Source organism: Hylobates moloch, unplaced genomic scaffold, assembly GCF_009828535.3.
Source record: "Hylobates moloch isolate HMO894 unplaced genomic scaffold, HMol_V3 SCAFFOLD_22, whole genome shotgun sequence".
NCBI lineage: Eukaryota > Metazoa > Chordata > Mammalia > Primates > Hylobatidae > Hylobates > Hylobates moloch.
The window spans coordinates 8230915-8255311 of record NW_026652297.1 but is presented as its reverse complement, the minus strand read 5'-3'; the positions used below and the strand labels follow the sequence as shown (position 1 = coordinate 8255311).

At 37.0% G+C, this 24397-nt stretch overlaps 1 protein-coding gene across 3 annotated transcripts in view; it reads right to left on the bottom strand.

Moving 5' to 3' along the window:
• XRN1 (5'-3' exoribonuclease 1) overlaps positions 1–24397 on the bottom strand; it is a 137933-nt gene that overhangs the window by 19191 nt on the left and 94345 nt on the right. The window contains exons 33-36 of one of the 3 annotated variants that reach the window (XM_032144161.2): positions 17267–17375; positions 5466–5527; positions 2945–3067; positions 2354–2513 (exon numbers count right to left, since the gene is read on the bottom strand). In XM_032144161.2, the coding sequence (XP_032000052.1) occupies positions 2354–2513; positions 2945–3067; positions 5466–5527; positions 17267–17375 (454 nt within the window). Of the gene's footprint in view, positions 1–2353; positions 2514–2944; positions 3068–3224; positions 3336–5465; positions 5528–17266; positions 17376–24397 lie in introns of those variants that run through there. The other 2 variants (XM_032144162.2, XR_004246223.2) reach the window with 2 other exon arrangements.

Below are 24397 nucleotides of genomic sequence, written 5' to 3'. Positions count from 1 at the left end.
ATGAGTATAATTGATTAATGATAAATTATTAAGATAAAGATTTTAAAATATAAGTACCTAACTGCCAAAAATTAAAACCTTGAGCAGCTAATGACTACATGGTACTGCTACAGGTAAAATTTGAACAAACAAATGGCTTTCTTGTTTTGCAGAAGAAGAGAAAAATAAAACAAAAGAATGAATAAACAAATGGCTTTCTTGAGCTGAAATATAATGAATCCTTAAGTTTTGAAGTTTTGGCTTCCACCTCAATTCTTGCAATTCCGCCTTACATTCTGAGACACAGGGATGAATATTTTTGTGGCTCTGAAATAATATTTCTTAAAAGTTTTTTTTGAAATTGTCTTCTAAGTGTGTTTTTATATGGAAGATGATTTTAAAATTCTGAGTGTTCACATTCTTTATGATTAACAAACTCACTAACAGAACAAGAGCATACCTCATTGAAGAATTAATCCAAACTTCTTACTAATATAGATTAAAAAAGCAGTTAGGTGGCTTGCTCAAAGTCACTGAGCCAGTTAGTTCTATAACGGGCTGGATTCTGAGCTAGTGACCCTAAGACTCTAAAGCCTATGAGTTTTTTTTTTTTTCCCTATAGTGAAATAAAGTAAAACTTACTTGTTTTTGACAGTGGGACCATCTTTATCTAATTTTGTCTTAAAATTTATTTGGTTCTATTTCAGGAGCATGTCTGTCACTATAATAATAAGTTTCCTAATACTTTTTGGAATTTTTAATTAATTATCACTGGAATATAAATGGGGTTAGGTTCTGCTTTTATTCCAGGTTTTGTTTTTGTTTTGACAGAGCTTCACTCTTGTCGCCCAGGCTCGAGTGTGATGGCGTGATCTCAGCTCACTGCAACCTCCACCTCCCAGGTTCAAGTGATTCTCCTGATTCAGCCTCTGAAGTAGCTGGGATTACAGCTACTTGGTGGCGCCTGCCACCACGCCCGGCTAATTTTTTGTATTTTTAGTAGAGAGGGGGTTTCACCATGTTTACCAGGCTAGTCTCAAACTCCTAACCTCAGGTGATCCACCTGCCTTGGCCTCCCGAAGTGCTGGGATTACAGACGTGCGCCAACGCGCCCAGCCAATTCCAGGTTTTGATCTTTAATACGCTTAGATCTGCTTATTCCAAAATGTTTTTTACTTCTCTGAGAAACTTCTGCCCACATCCACTTTTGTATCAGTCATTCTTCCTGGCTGCCTTTAGCAGATCATTATACAGATAAAATGCTAAAGTATAGAGGACATTCAGGGTAGGAACAAATATGGCGGATATTTACTGAAATCCAGTTATGTGCCAGATGTTATGCTATAGGCTTTACAGACTTAAGATTATGACCCACTTTCCTATATCTAACTCTGTTAATGATTTTTAATTGATTTTGTAGATTTTTCTATTTTTACAATGGTCAGGTTATTTTAACATAATATTAATATCAATTATTAGCACCTACAATGTGTTGGACATAGTGCTGTTTTATATTTATACATGTTATATAATTACAAGTAATTTGCAATGTATTATTCTTATTTTATAAATAAGAAACAAGATTTCAGAAAAGTTAAATAATGTATTTAAGTTACATGATCATTTTTAAATTACTGAGGACAAAAGCTAGAATGTGCAAACTTTTAGAGGTTTGGATGTCTACAGAATGAATATCTATAACACTACAATTAAGTAATCACAAGAAGACATTTAGTGACTGTAGATCTACTGGTTACATGGTTATATTATTACTGTTTTTTTTTTGTTTTTTCAGACAGGGTCTATCTCTGTTGCCCAGGTTAGAGTGCAGTGGCGTGATCTTGGCTCACTGCAACCTCCGCCTCCTGGGCTCAAGCAATCCTACCACGTCAGCCTCCCCAGTAGCTGGGACTACAGGCACACGCCACCACACCTGGCTAACTTTTGTATTTTTTAGAGAGACAGAGTTTCCACCATGTTGCCCAGGCTGATCTTGAACTCCTGAGCTCAAGTGATCCGCTTGCCTCAGCTTCCCAAAGTTCTGGGATTACAGGCATGAGCCACACCTGGCCAGTTATATTATTATATAACTGAAACAAGTATAAAAATTATAGTTTTAAGAATAAAAGTAGTTTTGGGCCAGGTGTAGTGGCATATACCTGTAATCTCAGCACTTTGGGAAGCTGAGGTGAGAGGATTGCTTGAGGTCAGAAGTTTGAGACCAGCCTGGCCAACATGGCGAGACACCATCTCTAAAATAAATAAATATATTAAAATAAAAGTAGTTTTATCTTTAAAAGTACACAATTAAAAAGAACCAAATGAATTGAATTTTTAAAATGATATTATTGGTAATAGTATTTAGTTTACTTACCTAATTTCTTATTTTGTTTAGGCTGAGAGGGTAATCCACATTCATCTCTTCTATTAGAAGAAACAGGGATTTCATTACCAATCTGTTTGATTTCATTCTTATGGTCCACAGTGTTAGAGCTATCAATTTTTAGAATTTCTTTAAGCATCCGTGTTCCCTTCTTTTTGAAAATGATTCACATGGAGATGGCGAGGGTGAAGAGAAGAAAGTCAACGTTAGATCTACAGAACTTATTTATCTTTCTTGGAAAGAATTCCATTGTTAACAATTAAGACACTAACTACATTCAGACAGAAACTGAAAAAAAAAAAACCCACCGCCTAAATTTCTGATATAGAAACGATACTTATCCTCCTGCTTAACTTTTATCCCAGTTACCTAGTAGCAATGTTTGAAAAGCAGGGGAACTGTGGTCTAAAGAGAAAAAGCATGGCTAAATTGCCCAGGGCAGCCTGGTTTCCTCACAAGATGACAATAACGATGTAACATACCAGCCTCCATGGGAAGTGTTTGAACACTTGCATGGGATATGTCTGCATGATCAACAGTCGAGAAATTACCATAGTAAGAAAGTTCCTACAAAATACGAACCATGGCAAATGATTGTGGTGACAAATGCTCTTCACTCGGAGGCTCCCCATGATGAGATGACTGTACTTCATTTTCTTTGGAGATATTCAAAAATGCTAAAAAGTTCTCAATTCCAGAGTTAGGCTAAAAGAATAAATATTTTGGGCATGAAGATTAAAGTATAATACAAGAACACACAAAAAGCTGAGTTTTATGTACAAAAATGGTCATTCGATTTTCACTCAATCATCTTCCCAGGTGTTAAAGTTTGGGAAGAGAATTGGAATAAATAGTTTTTTACCTTATCAATAGCATTTGGATAACCAGTCACAACCTTTTGGGTTTCTGAGACTTCTGGGCTTTCATTTCTCTTCAATAGCTTAATATTATATTAGGCAGGCCCTTCCAAAGTCTATAAAAAAAGTAAGAATAAACTTTTTGTGCAAATATATTTATAGTTAATATGTAATAGTGTTCTAAATAAATTGTTGCAAAAAATGTTGTGCTATTTTCCCTTTTATATCGTAAGAAAAGGGGGCCTATAAACTTGGATGGGGAAAATTACACCTTAATCTTCATTAACCTCTAAATGAGATTTAGCATTTCCTGCAATTATGAATATAGGCAACAAACCACTTATATGGTCTGCATGTTTGTATTCCCCCAAAATTCTTCTGTTAAAATCCTAACTCCTAATGGGATCATATTAGGAGGTGGGGCCTTTGGTAGGTAATTAAGTTTAGATGAGGTCTTTAGGGTGCAACACCCATGATGGTATTAGTGTCCTTATATGAACAGAAAGAGAATAGAGCTATTTCTCTCCATCATGTTACAATATGAGAAGACGCATCATCTGTAAGCCAGAAAGGGAGCCCCCACCAGACAATGGCACTTTACCAGATTCTAACTGTATTTCAATATAACTGGTTTTCTCTTAAATCTTTTTAGCATTAAAGACATTACTCTGCTAGTGCCTTGGTCTTGGACTTCTCAGATTCCAGAGCTGTGAGAAATAAATGTTTATTGTTCAAATGTACCTAGGCTATGGTATTGTTATTGTTATTATAGCAGCCCAAATCAACTACAAATCACCACAACAGTGTGATTCTAATTGTATATCAGTATAACTGGTTTTCTTTAAAATCGTATGTAGTTTATTTTAGCATTAAAAATACTATTCTGAGAATAATAATGGCTTCACCAAAAGTCCATGGGCTTCACCAAAGATGTCTATTGCACAAAAAGTTTATCAATCCCTTTTCTAGAAGAAAGGAAATTACAGTATAAGAATTTCAAACGGAGAGGGCCTTAAAAGTCAAGTAATTAAACCGTTTACTGGTATCTAAACATTAATGGGTTTCATTTACTACCTGCTATGTGCCAAATATTCAGCTAAGACACCTTTTATAAATTTATTACTATGAGATCAATTTAAAAAAATATATATTAAAATATGATAGGCATACACAAAAGTACACATCTAATAAATACATGTGTCAAATTTTTTTAGACCAAAAATTTGTTATTCTTTCATTATAAGATGTATCCATAATCCTTGTAAACAGCAGAGACTATATAAAGTAAAACAAATGATCTTGGCTTCCCCCACACCAATCTAATTCCACAGAAGTTAGCCTGTTAAATTTGCTATTTTGTTCCATGTACTTCAATTGTATATGTAAATATATATTTCCATATATATATATACACACACACATATATATAGGTCTATGTGTGTGTGTGTATATATATGTAAGACCATATATATGTCTATGTATATATATATGACCATATATGTCTATGTGTATATATATGACCATATATATATATGTCTATGTGTGTGTATATATATATATATCTATGTATACACACACACACACACACACACACACACATAAAAGACAATATATATTGGGAGCAACTACGAGTGATTAATTTTTTTTTTTTTTTTTTTGAGACAGATTCTCACTGTTGCCCAGGTTGGAGTGCAGTGGCGCGATTTCGGCTCACTGCAACCTTCGCCTCATGGGTTCAAGTGATTCTCCTGCCTCAGTTTCCCGAGTAGCTGGGACTACAGGCACATGCCAACACGCCCAGCTGATTTTTTTGTATTTTTAGTAGAGACGGGGTTTTACCATGTTGGCAAGGCTGGTCTCGAACTCCTGACCTCAGGTGATCTGCCCACCTCGGCCTCCCAAAGTGCTGGGATTACAGGTGTGAGCCACCACGCCCGGAGAAGTGATTAATGTATTTATCTCCACTTATAGATGAGAAAATTGAGGTTGTGGAGGTAAAGTGAATTGCTCAAGGACACCCAACTATTAAATGAGAGAATCAGGATTTCGGGTGCCTCTAGTTCCAAATCCGGGACTCTAGGTGCACAACCTCCAATCCAAGTGACTGTCACCTTAACTTCAGTGACCCTCTGGCCACACCCCTTATAAATTTGGTTGAAAAGGTTGAGAAATTCAGTCCAATGCTGCAGAGCCACCGATTGCATTTAAAAATTGGTAACTAGAAATTTGATTTTAAGGAAGCTTACCTGCTTATTGGACATTTTTTGGGACCAACACTCAGCTTTAGGACTCTTACACTCTTCTTTAACTAGAGACAAGAAAACAGAAATTTTCATAAATGGAAGTGTTTACTGCACAACTAAAACTACCAAATATTTATAATAGCAAGGCACTATGTTAAAAATTCAGAGAATTTCAAGACACAGTCTCTAAACTTAAGGAATTTATAATATAGATAAGGGGGAGAAGAGACACTTAGATAATAATAGAGAAAATGGAAAGGTGGCATCTGAATTGGGCCTCCAAGGAGGTAGGTTTCTAAAGGGCAGACTAAGAAGTTAAGTACTCCAGGCAAAGGAAATAGTGGGAGAAAGGACGTGGAAGCAGAAAGCAAGTTCTACTGGAAGTTAAGGGTAAAATGGAGCTTGAGAGAACTAAAAAAGCAGGTTAGAGCCATAATCTGCAAGTCACTGAAGACTATGGTATTATATTAAGTTGGTAGGAAATGGGCAGCCAATAACAGAAAGGTTTTAAGCAGGTAGTAATCTGATGAGAACTGTGCTTTAGGACGATTAAAATATGGCCATAGCCTATTGGCTAGACAGAAGAACAGTACAAGACCAACTCAGGCAGCTACTTTAATAGCTCTGTTAAGGAGAAACTGGGGGATGGTAGGAGAAATGAAAAGAATGAATTTGAAAAATTCTAGGATTTAGCAAATGACAGGATGTGAAGATGAAGGAGATAGGAAAGGATGAATTTGAGAGATTATTTTCATAGGATTTGGTAAATGACAGAATATGAAGATGAAGAATATGAGGGGCATGAGGTAGATATGAAGAAGCACAAAAAGCATTAGTTTGTAATTATTGCATAATATTCTATTATATTAGATATACTGGATTATATAGATCTACTATAACTTATTTTTACCACTTTCTATCACTAGACTGTTCATTAAGCCAGTCTGGAAAAATAAAAAGGTGGGTGGAAAGAAAAGAGGAAAAAGGAAGGAAGGAAGGAAGGAAGGGAAGGGAGGGAGGGATGGAATATTAAAAAAGAAAGAGAGGCTGAGGAAAGAAGCAGGGGAAGGGGAATACTGAGGAGGGCATGTGAGGGATGGAATGAGATCAGAGACAGGGGAAGGAAGGACAAAGGGGAGAAGGAAGGGTAAGAGAAGGAATAGAGAGACAGGAAAAGAGAAGGGGAGGAAGGGGAGTAAAGGAAGGTAATGGAGGTAAGGAAGACAGCAAGGGAAGAAAGTAATCTTACAAAACAAAGGAAAAAATGTGAGCTGACGTGCATTGACACTAAACATTTGTTGAGACATACACAAAAGAAAACTAACTGGAACTCCACATAACTCAAATAGTTTACATACATTTATGTAAATATTAATTTGAAGAAAAATTGAAATCCATTTGAATATAACATAACCTTTATGCTATATTTATCATTATCAGATTTACAGGGACATTAATCTGTATTTAACTTAAAGAGTAAAATAAACCAAAATAACATGTAGATACTGGTATTAAAAAAAGGTATAGCAGTTACCAAACTGAACCAAAGTTAAAAACCACAAAATTTTTTTGAAAATAGCTTTTTAGAAAAATGTTTAAAAGATTTTAATACCTATAATATATAGATAAATAAAATACCATGCATATATAAAATATAGTAAGTTAGACTCAGGGCTCTGCACTCAATATTTCCTCTACTGGAAAGTTCTTCAGCCAGCTTTGCATAGTTCATGCCTTCTTGAACCCTTTATTAGGGTCTCTGCTGGAATCTCCTCTCCTCAGAAAGGCCTTTCTTGTAAACCCAATTTAAAAGAGCACCCCTGTCACTCTATCCTCTTAATCTGTTTTACTTTTCATCATAGCACTTATCATTACTTCAGATTATGGAATTTACTGTTTACTTGCTTATTATCAGTCTTCATCTTAGAGTGTAAACTCCATTATACTCTAAGAGGTCAGAAAATTTGTCTTCTTTTTTAGTCATGTATCCCCAGCATCTAGAACAGTGCCTTGTACTCAATAAATAGTAGTTGAATAAATAAACGAATAATAAATTAAAGGACAATTTTCTGCAATTTGGAAATACTTTGGTCAATGGAAGAGAAATAATTATCACAGGATGAAGATTCTCATTCCTGACTGTGCCTGAACACAGTAGACACTGCTGAAGAAATTTAAAGAGTATAAACATAAATTATGTGAGAGAATATTAACAAAATATTTGCACCTATTTTAAAGAAAAGCCTGTAATATAATTTGGAGTATATAATAGGCAAGTGTTTATAAGAAGAAAAGTAACTGGATCACTCTAAGATTTATCTCAAGTAGTTAGGGAAGGGACATCAGCAAAAATGTTAGAGTTAAGGACCTCCGAAAATCCTCTCCTCCATAAAAGCAACAAGAGAATGGGCATAAATTAGCAGAATTCATATTTTCAGAACCACAGAAGTTAACCAAAGGCTTGCAGCAATCTAGGGAGTGTTTATTCAAGAAAAAAGACAGTGGGAACTTGAGTACCTGCAAGCCTTGCCCCCATGGACTGAAGTGCTTTGGAGCCCTAAAAAAACCTGAAAGGCTGTCTAAGCCACAAGGACTACACATCCTAGTTTTGAGTTGGGCTTGCAGCCTTTTACTTGCTAGGCATGTGACTTACTGAGACTCTTGCTGGGGCAGCTAAGGGAGTGCTTGTGCTACCACTTCCCCAACTCCCCCAACCCCAGGCAACACAGCTTGAGGCTCCAAAAGACATCCCTCTCTTCCACTTGAGGAAAGAAAAGGGAAGAGTAAAGAGGACTTTTGTATCTTGGATACCAACTCAGTTAGGCTTGTGTCAGAGTCATGAGACCCCATTTCAGGCCTTAGCACTCCTGGATGACATCTCTAGACACGCCCTGGGCCACAAGGGAACCTACAGTCCTGAAGGGAAGAACCCAGTCCTGGCAGGATTCATCACTTGTTAACTAAAGAACCCTTGGGACCGAAACAACCAGCAGCGATACCAGGTAGTACCCATGTGCCTTGGATGAGAGTCTGAGACATGCTGGCTTCATAAGAAACCCAGCACATGCCCAGTTGTGGTGGCTATACTGAGAGAGTCCTGCTTGAGAAAAGCAGAGGGAAAAGTAAAGGAGATTTTGTCTGCATCTTAGGTACCAGCTCTGCCAAGTGGGACAGAGCACTAAGTGGGCTCTCAGGGTCCCCAATTACAGGGTGTGGTTTTTAGATGGCATTTCTAGACCTGCCTTGGGCCAGAGGGAACCCCACTGCCCTGAAGGGTGAGTCCCAGGCCAGGCAGCATTTATCACAAACTGACTGAAGAACCCTTGGGCGTTCATCAGCAACAGCCTAGCAGTACTACCCATGGGTGTGTGGTTGGTGATGGCCACAGGGAAATACTCCTCTGCCCGCAGAAAGTGAAGGGAAGAGTGGGAAGGGTAGTGTCTCAAGGTTTCAGGGCCAGCTTAGCTGCAGTACAACACAGATTTCTAAGGTTTTTAAATTCAGACCCTATCTCCTCGATGGCATCTCAGGATCTACCTGGAACCTAAAGGAACATACTTCCCTAAAGGGAAGGACACAAGCCTGGCTGGTTTCACCATCTACTGATTACAGAGCACTAGGACCTTGAGTAAACACAGGTTGACAGCCAGGTATGGCGGGCTGTGGGTGAGATCCAGTACTGTGGTGGCTTCAGGTCTGACCTAGTGCAGTCCCAGTGGTGGTGGCCACAGGGGTACCTGTGTCACCCCATCCCCAAGCCCAGGTGTCTCAGAAAGAAAGAGAGACCCCATTTGTTTGGGAGAAAGTAAAGGAAGAGAACAAGAGTCTGCCTGGGAATCTGGAGAATTCTTTTGAATCTTCTCCAAGACCACCAAGATGGCACCTCTGATTCTGTAAGAACCACAGAATTATTGGTCTAGGGGTGCTCCTTAATGCAGATATGGCTTAGATCACAAAATCCAAGTCATTTCAAATACTTGGAAAGTGTTCCCAAGAAGGACTGCTACAAACAAGCCCAGACTTTGAAGACTACGAGAAGTATCTAACTCTTTAATCCCCAGACACCAACGAACATCAACAAGCATCAAGACCATCCAGCAAAAAACATGACTTCAACAAATTCAGTAAGGCACCAGGGACCAATCCTGGAGAAACAGAGATATGTGACCTTTCAGACAGAGAATTCAAAATAACTGTTTTGGTCAGGTGCGTTGGCTCATGCCTGTAATCCCAGCACTTTGGGAAGCTGAGGTGGGAGGACTGACTGAGCCCAAGAGGTTGAGCCTGCAGTGAGACGTAACAGTACCACTGCACTCCAGCAACAGGGCAAGACCCTGCCTCAAAAACAAAAACAAAAAATAAAAACAAACAAACAAAATCCCCAAATAGCTGTTTTGAGGAAACTCAAAGAAATTCTAGATAACACAGAGAAAGAATCAGAATTCTATCAGATACATTTCACAAAGATATTGAAATAATTAAAAAGAATCAAGCAGAAATTCTGGAGTTGAAAAATGCAACTGACATACTGAAGAGTATATCAGAGTCTCATAATAGCAGAAGTGATTAAGCAGAAGAAAGAACTAGTGAGCTTGAATGGGCTATTTGAAAATACATAGGCTGGGCACGGTGGCTCATGCCTATAATCCCAGCACTTTGGGAGGCTGAGGTAGGTGGATCACCTGAGGTCGGGAGTTCGACACCAGCCTGACCAACATGGAGAAACCCCGTCTCTACTAAAAATACAGAATTAGCCAGGCATGGTGGCATATGCCTGTAATCCCAGCTACTTGGGAGGCTGAGGCAGGAGAATTGCTTGAACCTGGGAGGCGGAGGTAGCAGTGAGCTGAGATTGCACCATTGCACTCCAGCCTGCGCAATAAAAGTAAAACTCCATCTCAAAAACAAACAACCACACACACAGAGAAGACAAAAGAGAAAAGAATAAGAAAGAATGAAGCACGTCTACGAGATCTAGAAAATAGCCTCACAAGGGCAAATCTAAGAGTTATTAGCCTTAAAGAGAAGGTAGAGAAAGAGGGGTAGAAAGCTTATTTGAAGAGAGAATTTCACACAACTTCTCAAACCTAGAGAAAGGTATCAATATCCAAGGACAAGAAGGTTATAGAATACTAAGCAGATTTAACCCAAAGAAGACTACCTCAAAGCATTTCATAATCAAACTCCTAAAGGTCAAAGATAAAGAAAAGATCATAAAGCAGCAAGAGAAAAGAAACAAATAACATACAATGGAACTACAATACATCTGGCAGCACACTTTTCAGTGGAAATCTTACAGGTGAGAAGACAGTGGCATGACATATTTAAAGAGCTGAAGGAAAAAATTTTTTACCCTATAATAGTATATCTGACAAAAAAATATCCTTCAAACATGAAGGAGAAATAAACACTTTCTCAAACAAAAGCTGAGGAATTTCATCAACACCAGATCTGTCCTACAAGAAATGCTAAAGGGAGTACTTTACTCAGAAAGCAAAAAACGTTAATGAGCAGTAAGACATTATTTGAAGGCACAAAACTCACTGATAATAGTAAGTACACAGAAAAACACATAATATAACACTGTATGGTATGTAAACTACTCTTATAACTGATGAACCAATGAAAAATAATAACTATGACAACTTTTCAAGGCATAGACAATACAATAAGATATAAATAGAAACAGCAAAATATTATTAAGCAGGGGGATGAAGTTAAATTATAGATTTTTTATTAGTTTTCTTTTTGTTTGTTTATGCAAGCAGTGTTGTTAAGTGTTAAGTTGCTTAAAATAATGGCTTATAAGAGAATATGCAAGACTCATAACTTCAAATCAAAAAACATAAACAGATACACAAAAAATAAAAAGCAAGAAATTATATCACACCACTAGTGAAAATCACCTTTACTAAAAGGAAGCCAGGAAAGGAGGAAGAGAAGACCAAAAAACAACCAGAAAACAAATAACAAAGTGGCAGGAGTAAGTCCTCACTTGTCAATAATAACAAAAGGAATAATAATAAATAATAATAAAGGAAGAATAATAATAAAAGGAAGACAGGAAAGGAGGAAGGGAAGACCAAAAAACAACCAGAAAACAACTAACAAAGTGGCAGGAAGAAGTCCTTACTTGTCAATAATAACACTGAATGTCAATGAACTAAACTCTAATCAAAAGACATACAGTGGCTGAATGGATTAAAAAAAAGAAGACCCAATGATCTGTTGCCTAACAGAAACACACATCACCTATAAAGACACATGCAGACAAATAAAGGGATGGAAAAAGTTATCCAATGTCAATGGAAACCAAAACGGAGCAGGGGTTAGCTATACTTATATTAGACAAAATACATTTCAAGACAAAAACAATAAGATACAAGGAAGATCATTATATAATGATAAATAGGTCAATTCAGCAAGAGGATACAACAACTGTATAAAAACAATTGTAAAAAATATATATCCAACACTGGAGCACCCAGGTATATAGAGCAAACATTATTGGAGCTAAAGAAAGAGATAAATCCAAATATAGTAATAGCTGGATACGTCAACATTCCACTTTCAGCATTGTACAGACCTTCCAGATGGGAAATAAACAATATTTGGAAAAACCTGAAGACTCCACCAAAAAACTATCAGAACTGATAAATTCAGTCAAGTTTCGGGATGCAAAATCAACATACAAAAATCAGTAGCATTTTTATATCAATGGCAAACAATCTGAAAAAGATATCAAGAAAGTAATTCCATTTACAATAGCTATAGATAAAACTAATTACCCAGGAATTAACCAAAGAGTTCTCTACAATGAAAACTATAAAACATTGATGCAAGAAATTGAAGAGGACACAAAAAAAGAGAAAGACATTCCAAGGTTCACAGACTGGAAGAATCAATATTATTAAAATGTCCTATTACTCAAAGGGATCTACAGATTCAATGCAATCCCTGTCAAAATACCAATGAAATTCTTTACATAAATAGAAAAAACAATCCTAAAATTTACATGGAACCACAAAAACCCCAGAATAGCCAAAGGTATCCTGAGCAAAAAGAACAAAACTGGAAGAATCACATTACCTGACTTCAATTCATACTACAGAACTATGGTAATGAAAATGGCATGGCACTGACATAAAAACAAACACACAGACTGGTGGAACACAACAGTGAACCCAGAAATAAATCCACACATCTCATTTTTGACAAAGGCACCAAGAACATACATTGGGGAGAGAATAGTCTCCTCAATAAATGGTGCTGGGAAAACTGGATATCCATGTGTAGAAAAATGAAACTGGACCTCCATCTCTTGCCATATACAAAAATCAAAATGGATTAAAGACTTAAGTCTAAGCCTAAAGTATGACAGTACTCAAAGAAAACATTGGGGAAACTCCGACACTGGACTGGGCAAAGATTTCTTGAGTAGTCCCCCACAAGCACAGGCAACCAAAGCAAAAATAAACAAATGGGATCACATCAAGTTAAAAAACTTCTACACAGCAAAGGAAACAATCAACAACACAAAGAGACAATACACAGAATGGGAAAAAATATTTGCAAACTATCCTCTGACAAGATGGATAATAACCAGAATATATAAGGAGCTCAAACAACTCTCTAGGAAAAAAATCTAATAATCTCATTAAAAAATGAGCAAAAGCTTCGAATAGACTTTTCTCAAAACAAGAGGCATAAATAGCAAACAGGTATATGAAAAGGTGCTCAGCCAGCTGCTCACACTTGTAATCCCAGCACTTTGGGAGGCCAAGGCATGTGGATCACGAGGTCTGGAGTTCGAGACCAGCCTGGCCAAGATGGTGAAACCCTGTCTCTACTAAAAATACAAAAACTAGCCGGGCGTGGTGGCACATGCCTGCAATCCCAGCTACTCAGGAGGCTGAGGCAGGAGAATCGCTTGAACCAGTGAGGCGAAGGTTGCAGTGAGCTGAGATCACACCATTGCACTCCAGCCTGGGCAACAAGAGCGAAACTCCGTCTTAAAAAAAAAAAAGAAAAAAGAAAAGGTGCTCAACATTATTGATCATCAAAGAAATGCAAATCAAAACTATAATGAGGTATCATGTCACCCCAGATAAAATGGCTTTTATCCAAAAGATAGGTAGTAACAAACACTGGTGAGGATGTGGAGAAAAAGGTACCCCTGTACCCTGTTGGTGGGGATGTAAATTAGTACAAACACTATGGAGAACAATTTGGAGGTTTTGTAAAAAACTAAAAATAGAGCTACCAAATAATTCAGCAATCTCACTGCTGGGTATATGCCCCAAAGAAAGGAAATCAGTATATTGCAGAGATTATCTCCACTTTCATGTTTGTTGCAGCACTGTTCACAACAGCTAAGATTTGGAAACAACCTAAGTGTCCATCGACAGGTGAATAGATAAAGAAAACATGGTAATATACACAATGGAGTACTATTCGGCCATAAAAAAGAATGAGATCCTGTCATTTGCAACAACATGGATCAAACTGGAGATCATATGTTAGGTGAAACGAGCCAGGCACAGAAAGACAAATTTCACGTTTTCATTTATTTGTGGAGCTAAAAATTAAAAACGATTGAACTCATGAAAATAGAGTAGAAGGATGGTTACTAGAGGCTGGGAAGAGTAGTGGGTGGGGGGAGAGTGGGAATGGTTAGCAGGTACAAAAAAATAGATGAATTAGACCTAGTATTTGCTAGCATAATGGGGTGACTATAATCAAAATAATTGTATATTTTTAAATAAATAAGAGAACATAATTATGTTGTTTCTAACATAAAAGATAAATGCTTGAGGTGATGAATACCCTATTTACCCTGACATGATCATTATGCATTGCGTGCCTGTAACAAAATATCTCATGTAACCCATAAATATATATACCTACTATGTATCCACAAAAATTAAAAATAAAAGATAAAAAACAAATAAAAGGCAAGGATGCATGTTCTCACCACTTCTATTCAGCACTGTACTAGTTGTTGTAAACACAGCAATCAGGCAACAAAAGAAATAAAAGGCATTGAGATTATATAGGAAAAAGTAAAACTATCTCTATTTGCAGAAGCCACAAAAAATTAGGGCTAATAAACAGTTCAGGCAATACACAAAAATCAGTTTTATGTCTATAACAGAAATGAACAATCAAAAAATAAAATAAAAAACCCAGTTCCATTGAAAGAAGCATGAAAAAGAGTAAAATATTTAGGAATAAATTTAACAAAAAAGTGTAAGACTTGCATAACTGAAAACTACAAGACATCATGGAAAGAAATTAAAGACCGAAATAAATGGAAAGACATCTTGTGTTCATGGACAGGAAAACTTAATACTGTTAAGATGACAATACTACCCAAAGTAACCTACAGATTGAATGCAATCCCTATGAAAATTCCATCTGCCATTTTTGCAGAAATAGGCAAGATGATCATAAAATTCATATAGAAATGCAAGAGGCCCAGAATAGAGAAAACAATCCTGAAAAAGAAAAACAAAGAGGGCTCAAACTTCCTGATTTCACAACTTACAACAAAGCTACAGTGATCAAGACTGTATTTCACATAAGGACGAGCATATACATTAGCGGAATGGAATTGAGAGTCCAGAAATGAACCCATACATCTACAGTCAATTACTTCTTAAAAATGAGATGGTGTCTTAATATGTTTCCCAGGCTGGACTCAAACTCCTGGGTTCAAGCAATCCTCCTGCCTCAGACTCCTGGGCAGCTGGTACTACATATGCATGCCTGGCTCTACAGTCAAATAATTTTTGACAAGGGTGCCAAGACTATTCAATGGGGTGTCCAGAAAATTCAATGGGGAAAGAGTAGTCTTTTTAACAAACAATGTTTGGATAAATGGATATCCACATGCAGAAGAATGAATATGAACTACATCATACCACGTATAAACTTTTACTCAAAATGGAAAGAGACCTAAATCTAAGAGCTAAAACTATAAAATTCTTAGAAGAAAACAGACCGTAACTCTTTGTGACTTTGGATTAGGGAATGGTTTCTTAGATGTGACACCTAAGGTACAAGCAACCAAAGACAAAGCAGAAAAAATACACAAATTGGACTTCATCAAAATTTGAAACTTTTGTAGTATAAAGAAAGTTAAAAGAAAACCCACAGAATGGGAGAAAATACTTGCAAATCACATATCCAAGAAGCATGTAATATCTAGCATGTATAAAGAATTCTTACAAACCAAGAAAAAAGATAAAAAAATCCAATTAAAAAATGAACCAAGGATTTGAACTGACATTTCTCCAAAGATGATACACAGTCAGTAATTGAGCATGTTGAGCACATGAAAAGATGCTCAACATTATTAGTCATTAATAAATTACAAATGAAAATCACAAGAACATTCCACCTCACACCTAGTAGGATGACTATCGTCAAAGAGAGGGACAATAACAAATGTTGTGAAGGATGTGGAGAAATTGGACCTTCACACATCGCTGGTGCAAAGGTAAAATGGTAATATCCAAACAGTTTGGCAGTTCTACAAAAAGCTGAACTTAAGAGTTACCACTATATGACTCAGTAATTTCACTCATATGCATATACCCAAGAGAACTGAAAACATAGGTTCACACAAAAACTTTTCCACAGATATTCATAGCAGCATTATTCACTATAGCCCCAATGTGGAACAACCTCCATGTCTACAAATGGATGAACAGATAAACAAATGTAGCATTCATACAATGGAGTATTATTCAGCCATAAGAAAGCATGAAGTACTGATACAGTTGTCCCTCCATATTTGTGGAAGATTGCTTCCAAGACCTCCTGTGGCTATCAAAATCCACATATGCTCAAGTCCCTTATAGAAAATAGTGTAGTATTTGCATATAATCTACACGCATACTCCTTATATATTAAGTATCTCTAGATTACTTATAATGCTGGATACAATGTAAATGCTGTGTAAATAGTTGTCACACTGTATTGTTTAGGGGAATAGTAAGAGTAAAAAGTGTGCACATGTTCAGAGCAGACACAATCATCCTCTTTTTTTTTTTTTTTTTTGAGAAGGGGTCTCACTCTGTCACCCAGGCTGGAGTGTAGTGGCTGATCTTCGCTCACTGCAACCTCTGCTCCCCAGGATCAAGCAATCCTTCTACCTCAGCCTCCCGAATAGCAGGGACTACAGGTGCATGCCACCACACCCGGCTAATTTTTGTATTTTTGGTAGAGATAGGGTTTTGCCATGTTGCCCAGGCTGGTCTTGAACTCCTGGGCTCAACTGATCTGCCTGCCTTGGCCTCCCAAAGTGCTGGGATTACAGGCATGAGCCACCGTGCCCTGCCCTTTCTGAATATTTTTGATCCTCAGTTGGTTGAATGCATGGATGTGGAACCCACAGGTATGGAGGGTCGACTGAACATGCTACAACATAGATAAATCTTGAAAATACACAAGTGAAAGAAGCCAGTCATAAAAGTTCATATATTTTCTGATTCCATTTATATGAAGTGTCTAGAATAGGCATATCCATAGAGGCAGAAAGTAAACTATGGGTTGCCAAGGCCTGGAGGAGTGACTGCTAAGAGGTATGGTATTTCTTTTTCAGGTGACAAAAATGTTCTAAATTTAGATGTTGGTGTTGGTTATACAATTTTGTGAAAATACAAAAAGCCACTTATTGTATACTTTAAAATAATGAATTTACTTTATGGTATATGAATTATATCTTAATAAAATTGTTCATTTTTTTTAAAAAGAAGCAGATAGCACACACAAGTACACCTTTCTAATTTAAAACTTACATTTTCTGTGAGGGTCATGTTTTCTTTGCTGATATTTAACACTGTTGTCATTAAAGCCAGATTTATGGTGTTGATTTACTTGGCTTATTTCTTGAGGTAGAACTGTACCCTGAAAATTAAAATTCTTATAAATTAAACAAAATCTTAATATTATAACTACTTATCTTCAACTTTTAATAAATAATTACATTATTTTTATAAAAATTATATAGTTCCTTAGAAAAAAACTTAAGTAATATAGAAAAGTATAGACTTTTAAAGCCACTCGAACTCTACCACCAGACTCATTAACATAATGATCATCACTCTAGATATTTTTTCTATGCACTAGTTTGCAAGATATAAAGAAAACAATCATTTTACAAAAATGCTACTTTTTTTTTTTTTTTTTTTTGGAGACAGATTCTTGCTCTGTTACCAAGGCTGGAGTGCAGTGGCACAATCTCGGCTCACTGCAACCTCTGCCTCCCGGGTTCATGTGACTCTCATGGCTCAGCTTTCTGAGTAGCTGGGACTACAGGTGAGTACCATCGTGCCTGGCTAGTTTTTGTATTTTCAGTAGAGGCGGGGTTTCACCATGTTGGTCAGGGTGGTCTTAAACTCCTGGCCTTAAGCAATTCTCCCACCTCGGCCTCCCGAAGTCCTTGGATTACAGGCATGAGCCACTGCACGCAGCCAAAAATCCTCCTTTCAATAAAAGAATTAAATCTAATTTTGCTTGATGTTAACAAATGCAGAAACCAAACAAAATACTAAACTTTAGGTAAATGTTTCTTCACAACAGAAATATCAGTCTCTAAAGATCCCCCTAGATTTGCTTCAAAATAATCCCATCCCTTGGGTAGGTGGAGGTGGGAAATGAGTAGGGGTTATAGAAGAAATAGTACTGGACTAGAGCACGGCAGGGAATGAGTACTGGTGGGTTCATTCATTCTATTTACTTGACTTCATTGTGGTTAAACTTTTCCATTAAAAAGTTTTAAAAATTTTATCATTTCTGGCCCTATATTATGAAAATTGAGGATGTTAGCACACTTACATTCCCTTCCATGTTAATTTTTATTAATCCCATGTTTTATTGGGATTAATAACAATCCCAATACCTGATTTTTATTAATATTTATATTGTCAAGGTTTTTAAATGATGGAAGACTTCAATACTAGATAGCCAGACTGATGATAAAGTTACAGTAATTGAGACAGTTCATAAATAGACAGAATTAGCAAAATGGCGTTAAGTTTCATATGAAGATTCTATCAGATCCTTTCATTTTTGCATAGGGAGAGAAAGCCTGAATGCCAAAAGAGACAATTTCCCACAGTTAAAGCAGTAAGAAGAAGCAAAAGTGGAAGCTAGAGAAGGTAAATACAAATGAATTATTTCACAGTTTTGCTTTTGGTAGGCCCTATTTACTTTCTTCTCAGCACAGACAAATGGACAAAGACACAACATGTCCTAACTGGTAGTGGGCATGCTCCAAAATAGTTGTGATATGCATGGGAGTACCAAGGAAGACCTAATGAGATCACATGGACAGAAACACTCAAGGCTCCTCAGTTTTTTAAAAATCTATTTTTTATTTTTTTGTAGAGACAGGGATCTTATTATGTTGCCCAGGCTGGTATCGAACTCCTGGGCTTAAGTGTTCCTCCTGCCTTGGCCTCCCAAAATGCTGAGATTACAGGCATGAGCCACTGTGCCCAGCCCAAGGCTCTTCGGTTTTGTTTTTTGTTTTTGAGACAGGGTGTTTGCTCTGTCACTGAGGCTGCAGTGCAGCGGGGTTGTCTTGGCTTACTGCAACTTTTGACTCCTGGGCTCAAGTGATCCTCCTGCCTCAGTCTCCCGAATAGCTGGGGCTATGGGTATGTGCCACTATGCCTGGCTAATTTTCGCATTGTTTTGTAGAGATGGGATTTTGCCATGTTGCCCAGGTTGGTCTCCAACTCCTGGGCTCCAGTGACCCACCCGCGTTGGCCTTCAAAAGTGCTGGGATTACAGGTGTGAGCCACTGCGCCTGGCCAGCTTTTCAGTTATTAAGAGTCAAAATGGCATGAGATTTCTATCATCATGGCATAATGGCTGGTGGGGCTTTGGACTACAGCAGTACATTATGGGTGATTTTGACTCTAAGGGGAGGAATTAGAACATCAGGACAGAACAAGTATTGTCTGAGTGTCTTCTATGTGCCAGGTATGGTAAATGAACTGTGTACTCATTATTTTAGTATCATCATAGTAATGCTACTAACTAAATAGTAAAATAAATAGTAAATAATATAGTATTTATATTATTTTGGAGCTCTAACTCCAAAATCCATGTTCACAGTACTACTTCAGAGAAAAGGTAAGCCATATGTTTAATTAGTAAGCAAATATTTGGGTATAGTTCTTTTGTGTGTTCTGTTTGATATCTATATAAAGGTATTTGTACACATTGCCATGTTTTGCCAATCAAAGCTTGAATATTTTTTATCACGGTGAATTCTCTTGAATTTGCTCATCAGGTTGGGCTGCTTATTAATGCATATGCGTTATACTTGGGATCTCATAATTCTTAGGACATTTAAGAGAGAAAACATGAGAGTGTTCAGCTGAAATAAACAATGAAATAGCACCCAGTAACGAGGGGTTGCATGTAGGAGATTATGAGAAAATATAATATCAAGCGATGCTCAAGGAAAACAGCAGATTTTGACTGAGACCTAAGGGGTTATTTGTAGTGAGAGAAAAAATGGACATTCTAAGTGGAAGGAACAAAAAGAACACATAACCCCAAATGGGAATCATCTGTGGGAAAGGGAAAGTAAAGAGACCAGTCTGACTAGAACAGACTATTATGTCTAAATGGTTGGACATACATCATATAATTAGGTGGGGTTAGATTATAGAAGGCCTTAGACATTAGTTTGAGGAATTGAGGCAGGATTCCAACTCTGGAGCTGTATATCTTCTAGAGTACTACAGCAATACTATTTTGTGGCTGGAAAAGACCTTAGAGGTCATCTAAGTGAACTTCATTGTATACATGAGGACACAGAAGCCTAGGGAAATAAGTCTCTCTCTGAGGAGAGAGAGTATTCCAGACAAACTCAAAGGCCCTGTTGTGGGGACCATCCCTGGCATACTCAAGGAAGAGAAAGAAGACCATTATGGCTGTAGCAAAAAGGTGAGTTATAGAAAATGTGATTAGAGAGGTGACACATCAATATTGTATGGGACATTCCAGGCCATTATATAAAAATAATGGCTTTTACTCAGTGAAATGGGAATCAGTGGAGGGTTTTGAGCAGCAGAAGGACAGGACCTCTGACATATTTTAATAGTATCACTCTGCCTGCTGTCTTGAGAACAGACTGTAGAGGAGCCAGGATGGAAACAGATTACTAGACTACTGTAACCATCAAGGTGAGAGTTGGTATGAATTTGGAGTAGGGTAGTAGGAGCCTGTGAGAAATGGTCCAATTCTAGACATATCTGAAAGAGATTTACAGATGATAATGAATTGGATATGAGGGTAAAAGAGAAAGGAAGGAGTAAAGGATGTGACTCTTAAGGTATGAGTGAAAGGAGGGAGTGGCTATTAACTGAGATGGAAATGACATCAGGTAACATAAGTTTGTGAGGGAAGAACAAGAGTTCAATTTTGGACATGATAAATTTGAGATGCATATTAAGTACCCAAATGGAGACACAGAGTTGGACATTTGAGTGGAGATGAAGGTTGAACACTGAGTCTAAATATCATGGAGGACTTCCAAGCTGGAAAGGGAAGTTTGGGAGACATGATGTATGTATTTTTGTAGGTACATATGTTTGTGTGTGTATCTATATCTATCTTATCTAAATCTATTTTTTCTCTATCATCTATCTGTCTATAATTATCTATCTATCTATCTATCTATCTATCTATCTATCTATCTATCTATCTATCTATCTATGGAAATGGGTATAGATAGAGAAGAAGTCCAATAATTTAGCCCTAGAGGATTCCATCTTTAAAGAGCCTGAGAGATTAGGTGAAACTGACAAAGAAGACTGAGAAACAACAGCCAATGAGACAGGAAGAAAAACAGGGAAGGGTGGTATTCCAATGACAAGTGAAGAATGGATGACAAGGAGAACTGAGTGATCAACTGTATGAAATGCTGCTGATAGGTCAATTCAGATGGAAACTGAGACTTGATCACATGGTTTTTGCATACGAAGGTCATTGGGAACCTTGAAAGGGCAGTTTCCATAAAGTGATGGGAATGAAAGACTGATTAGAGTGGGTTTAAGAGAGAAGAGGGGAGAGAGGCACGAGTATAGACAATTTTTTCAAGTTTTGTTCTAAAAGGAAGCAATACTCTAAGTCTCTTCTTGCCTTTATCTATTTGTTCAACTTTTTAATTAACTCCCGCTCTTTTAATCTTTTACTGAGGACTGTTCCTCCAAATTCAACAACAGTTTTCTTTTCATTTTTTGCCTTACTGCTTGACTAATGACTTTGACTGTAACCTCTCTGCTAAGTATTACTACTAATCTATATCTCTGATTTGAACCTCAGTCAAGATTTAATCCAGTATCTGCAACTTTCTAGCACAGATATTATAGCTGGATACTCCACCATCACCTCAACCTCAAGGTGTCCCATCTTAGACAAGGCATCATGAGAGAAGAACATCATTTTTTTTTTAAGTTAAAAAAAAAAAAAAAGTCCCAGAATTGGCCTCACCTAAAGTCACTTCTCTTACCCTTATTTCTAACACCACCATTCCTCAGGCATATAATCTAAAATGCTTAGAGTCAAAAATTTTTGCTTTCTAACATTATTTTTACAATGATATTATAAATCATTCTATCATTCTACTCCTTCTCAGTTCCTGCAACTGACTTTAGATCATCATCCTTGGCCTAAATTAACCTTCTAACTATGATTCTTGTTTCCTGTCTTTTTCACATATAGTCCTTCTTACATACTGCTGCCTGACTAATCTTTCTTAAAGACCCTTTCATCTGTTTTGGCCCCAAGGCATAATTGGGCAAAGTATCTCTTGGGTTTGAACCCAGTTTATACCCTGAAGCAGTGTGGTGCAGTAAGTACAGTACTAAACTCAGAATCAGGAAATCAGGTTTTGTGATCCAAATAGTTTAAAACAAAATAATTTATGGATAACCTAAAGAAAGCTTATAATAGCATATTGGCTGAGGAGACCTATGTATCTTGTCACCCTAGTTTTTTTCTTTACTCTTTAAGTTATGACATATACACTAATTTTTTATGTTTATTTTACTATTTATATTTACTTTACCATTTATGTTTATATTCCCTTTGTAATTTTCTCTTTTATCTCTGATAATGCCACCATTACTGCAGGACATTAGAATAAATGAGGGTCTGAAGGTACAGGCTACTGGTTTATAAACTTGAACATTCCTTTTTTTTTTTATTTTTTGCGATGGAGTCTTGCTCTGTCATCCAGGCTGGAGTGCAGTGGCACAATTTCGACTCACTGCAACTTCCACCTCCTGGGTTCAAGTGATTCTCCGGCTTAGCCTTCTGAGTAGCTGGGACTACACGTGTGTGCCACCATAGCACCTGATTGATTTTTTGTATTGTTAGTAGAGATAGGGTTTCACCATGTTGGCCAGGCTGGTCTTGAACTCCTGACCTCAAGTAATCCTCCGGCTTTGGCCTCCCAAAGTGCTGGGATTACAGGCATGAGCCACCACGCCTCGCCAAACATTCCTTTTTGATCTAAGCTGAGAAGACAGGTAACTAGCAAAACATGTAGTAGGAATTTATTCCTTTCCTCTTCCTTTCTTCATCTGAGTCTCTAATCTTTTAGCAGCACTTTTTCCCTCTTCTTAATCTCTACCAAAGAATGCATATTTGTTCATTCGTATTTAAGATAACCAATTATCAGCATAAAGTGACACATTCAAGTGGAAAAAAATAAGTTGTTAAATGCGATAACGGCCTTTGTTGAATTTAAAATATAGTTACTATGACTTTGTAAATAACTTTAAAAAACCTAAAGCTGATTTAAAACAAAAATTATCTATACTCTCGACTCATTGGTCCAGAAACTTTTATAGGTCTGAAAATAATTATGAAATTCATGATTACCTGGAACCAGAAAAGAGCCCAATAGCCAAGGCAATTTTAAACAAAAAGAACAATGTTGGAGACACCATATTACCTGACTTCACGTTATACTGTAAGTTTATATTACCATGTATCTGCCATATAACAAAAGTAGCATGGTACTGGTACAAAAACAGACACAAAGACCAATGGAACAGAATAGAGAACCCAGAAATAAAACGGCACACTTACAACCACCTGATTTTTGACAAAGTCAACAAAAACAAGCAATGGGGTGAGGACTCCCTATACATGATGCTGGGATAGCTGGCTAGCCATATGCAGAAGAATGAAACTGGACCCCTACCTTTCAGCATATACAAAAATTAACTCAAGATGGATTAAAGACTTAAAATATAAGACCTCAAACTGTAAGAATCCTAGAAGAAAATCCAGGAAATACCACTTGGAGTATCAGCCTTGAGAAAGAATGTATGACTAAGTCCTCAAAAGCAATTGCAACAAAAACAAAAATTTATAAGTGGGACCTAATTAAACTAAAGAGTTTCTGCTCACTAAAAAAATTATCAACAGAGTAAACACACAACTACAGAATGGGAGAAAATATTCGCAAACTGTGCATCTGACAAAGGTCTAATATCAAGAATCTATAAGGAACTTAATTCAACAAGCAAAAAACAAATAATGCCATTTAAAAATGGGCACAAGATGCTTGCTTCAGCAGCACATATACTAAAATTGGAATGGTACAGAGAAGATTAGCAAAATCTTAAGAAAATTTATATTTTAATTAAAAAGTTAATTTTTTAAAAAATGGGGAAAAGACATGAATAGATGCTCTGCAAAAGAAGACATATCAGTGGACAAGAAACATATGAAAAAAATGTTCAACATCACTAATCATCAGAGAACTGTAAATCAAAACCACAAGATGATACCATCTCACACCGGTCAGAATGGCTGTCAAAAAATAACGGATGCTGGTGAGGCTGTAGGAAAAAGGGAATGCTTATAAACTCTTGGTGGGAATGTAAATTAGTTCA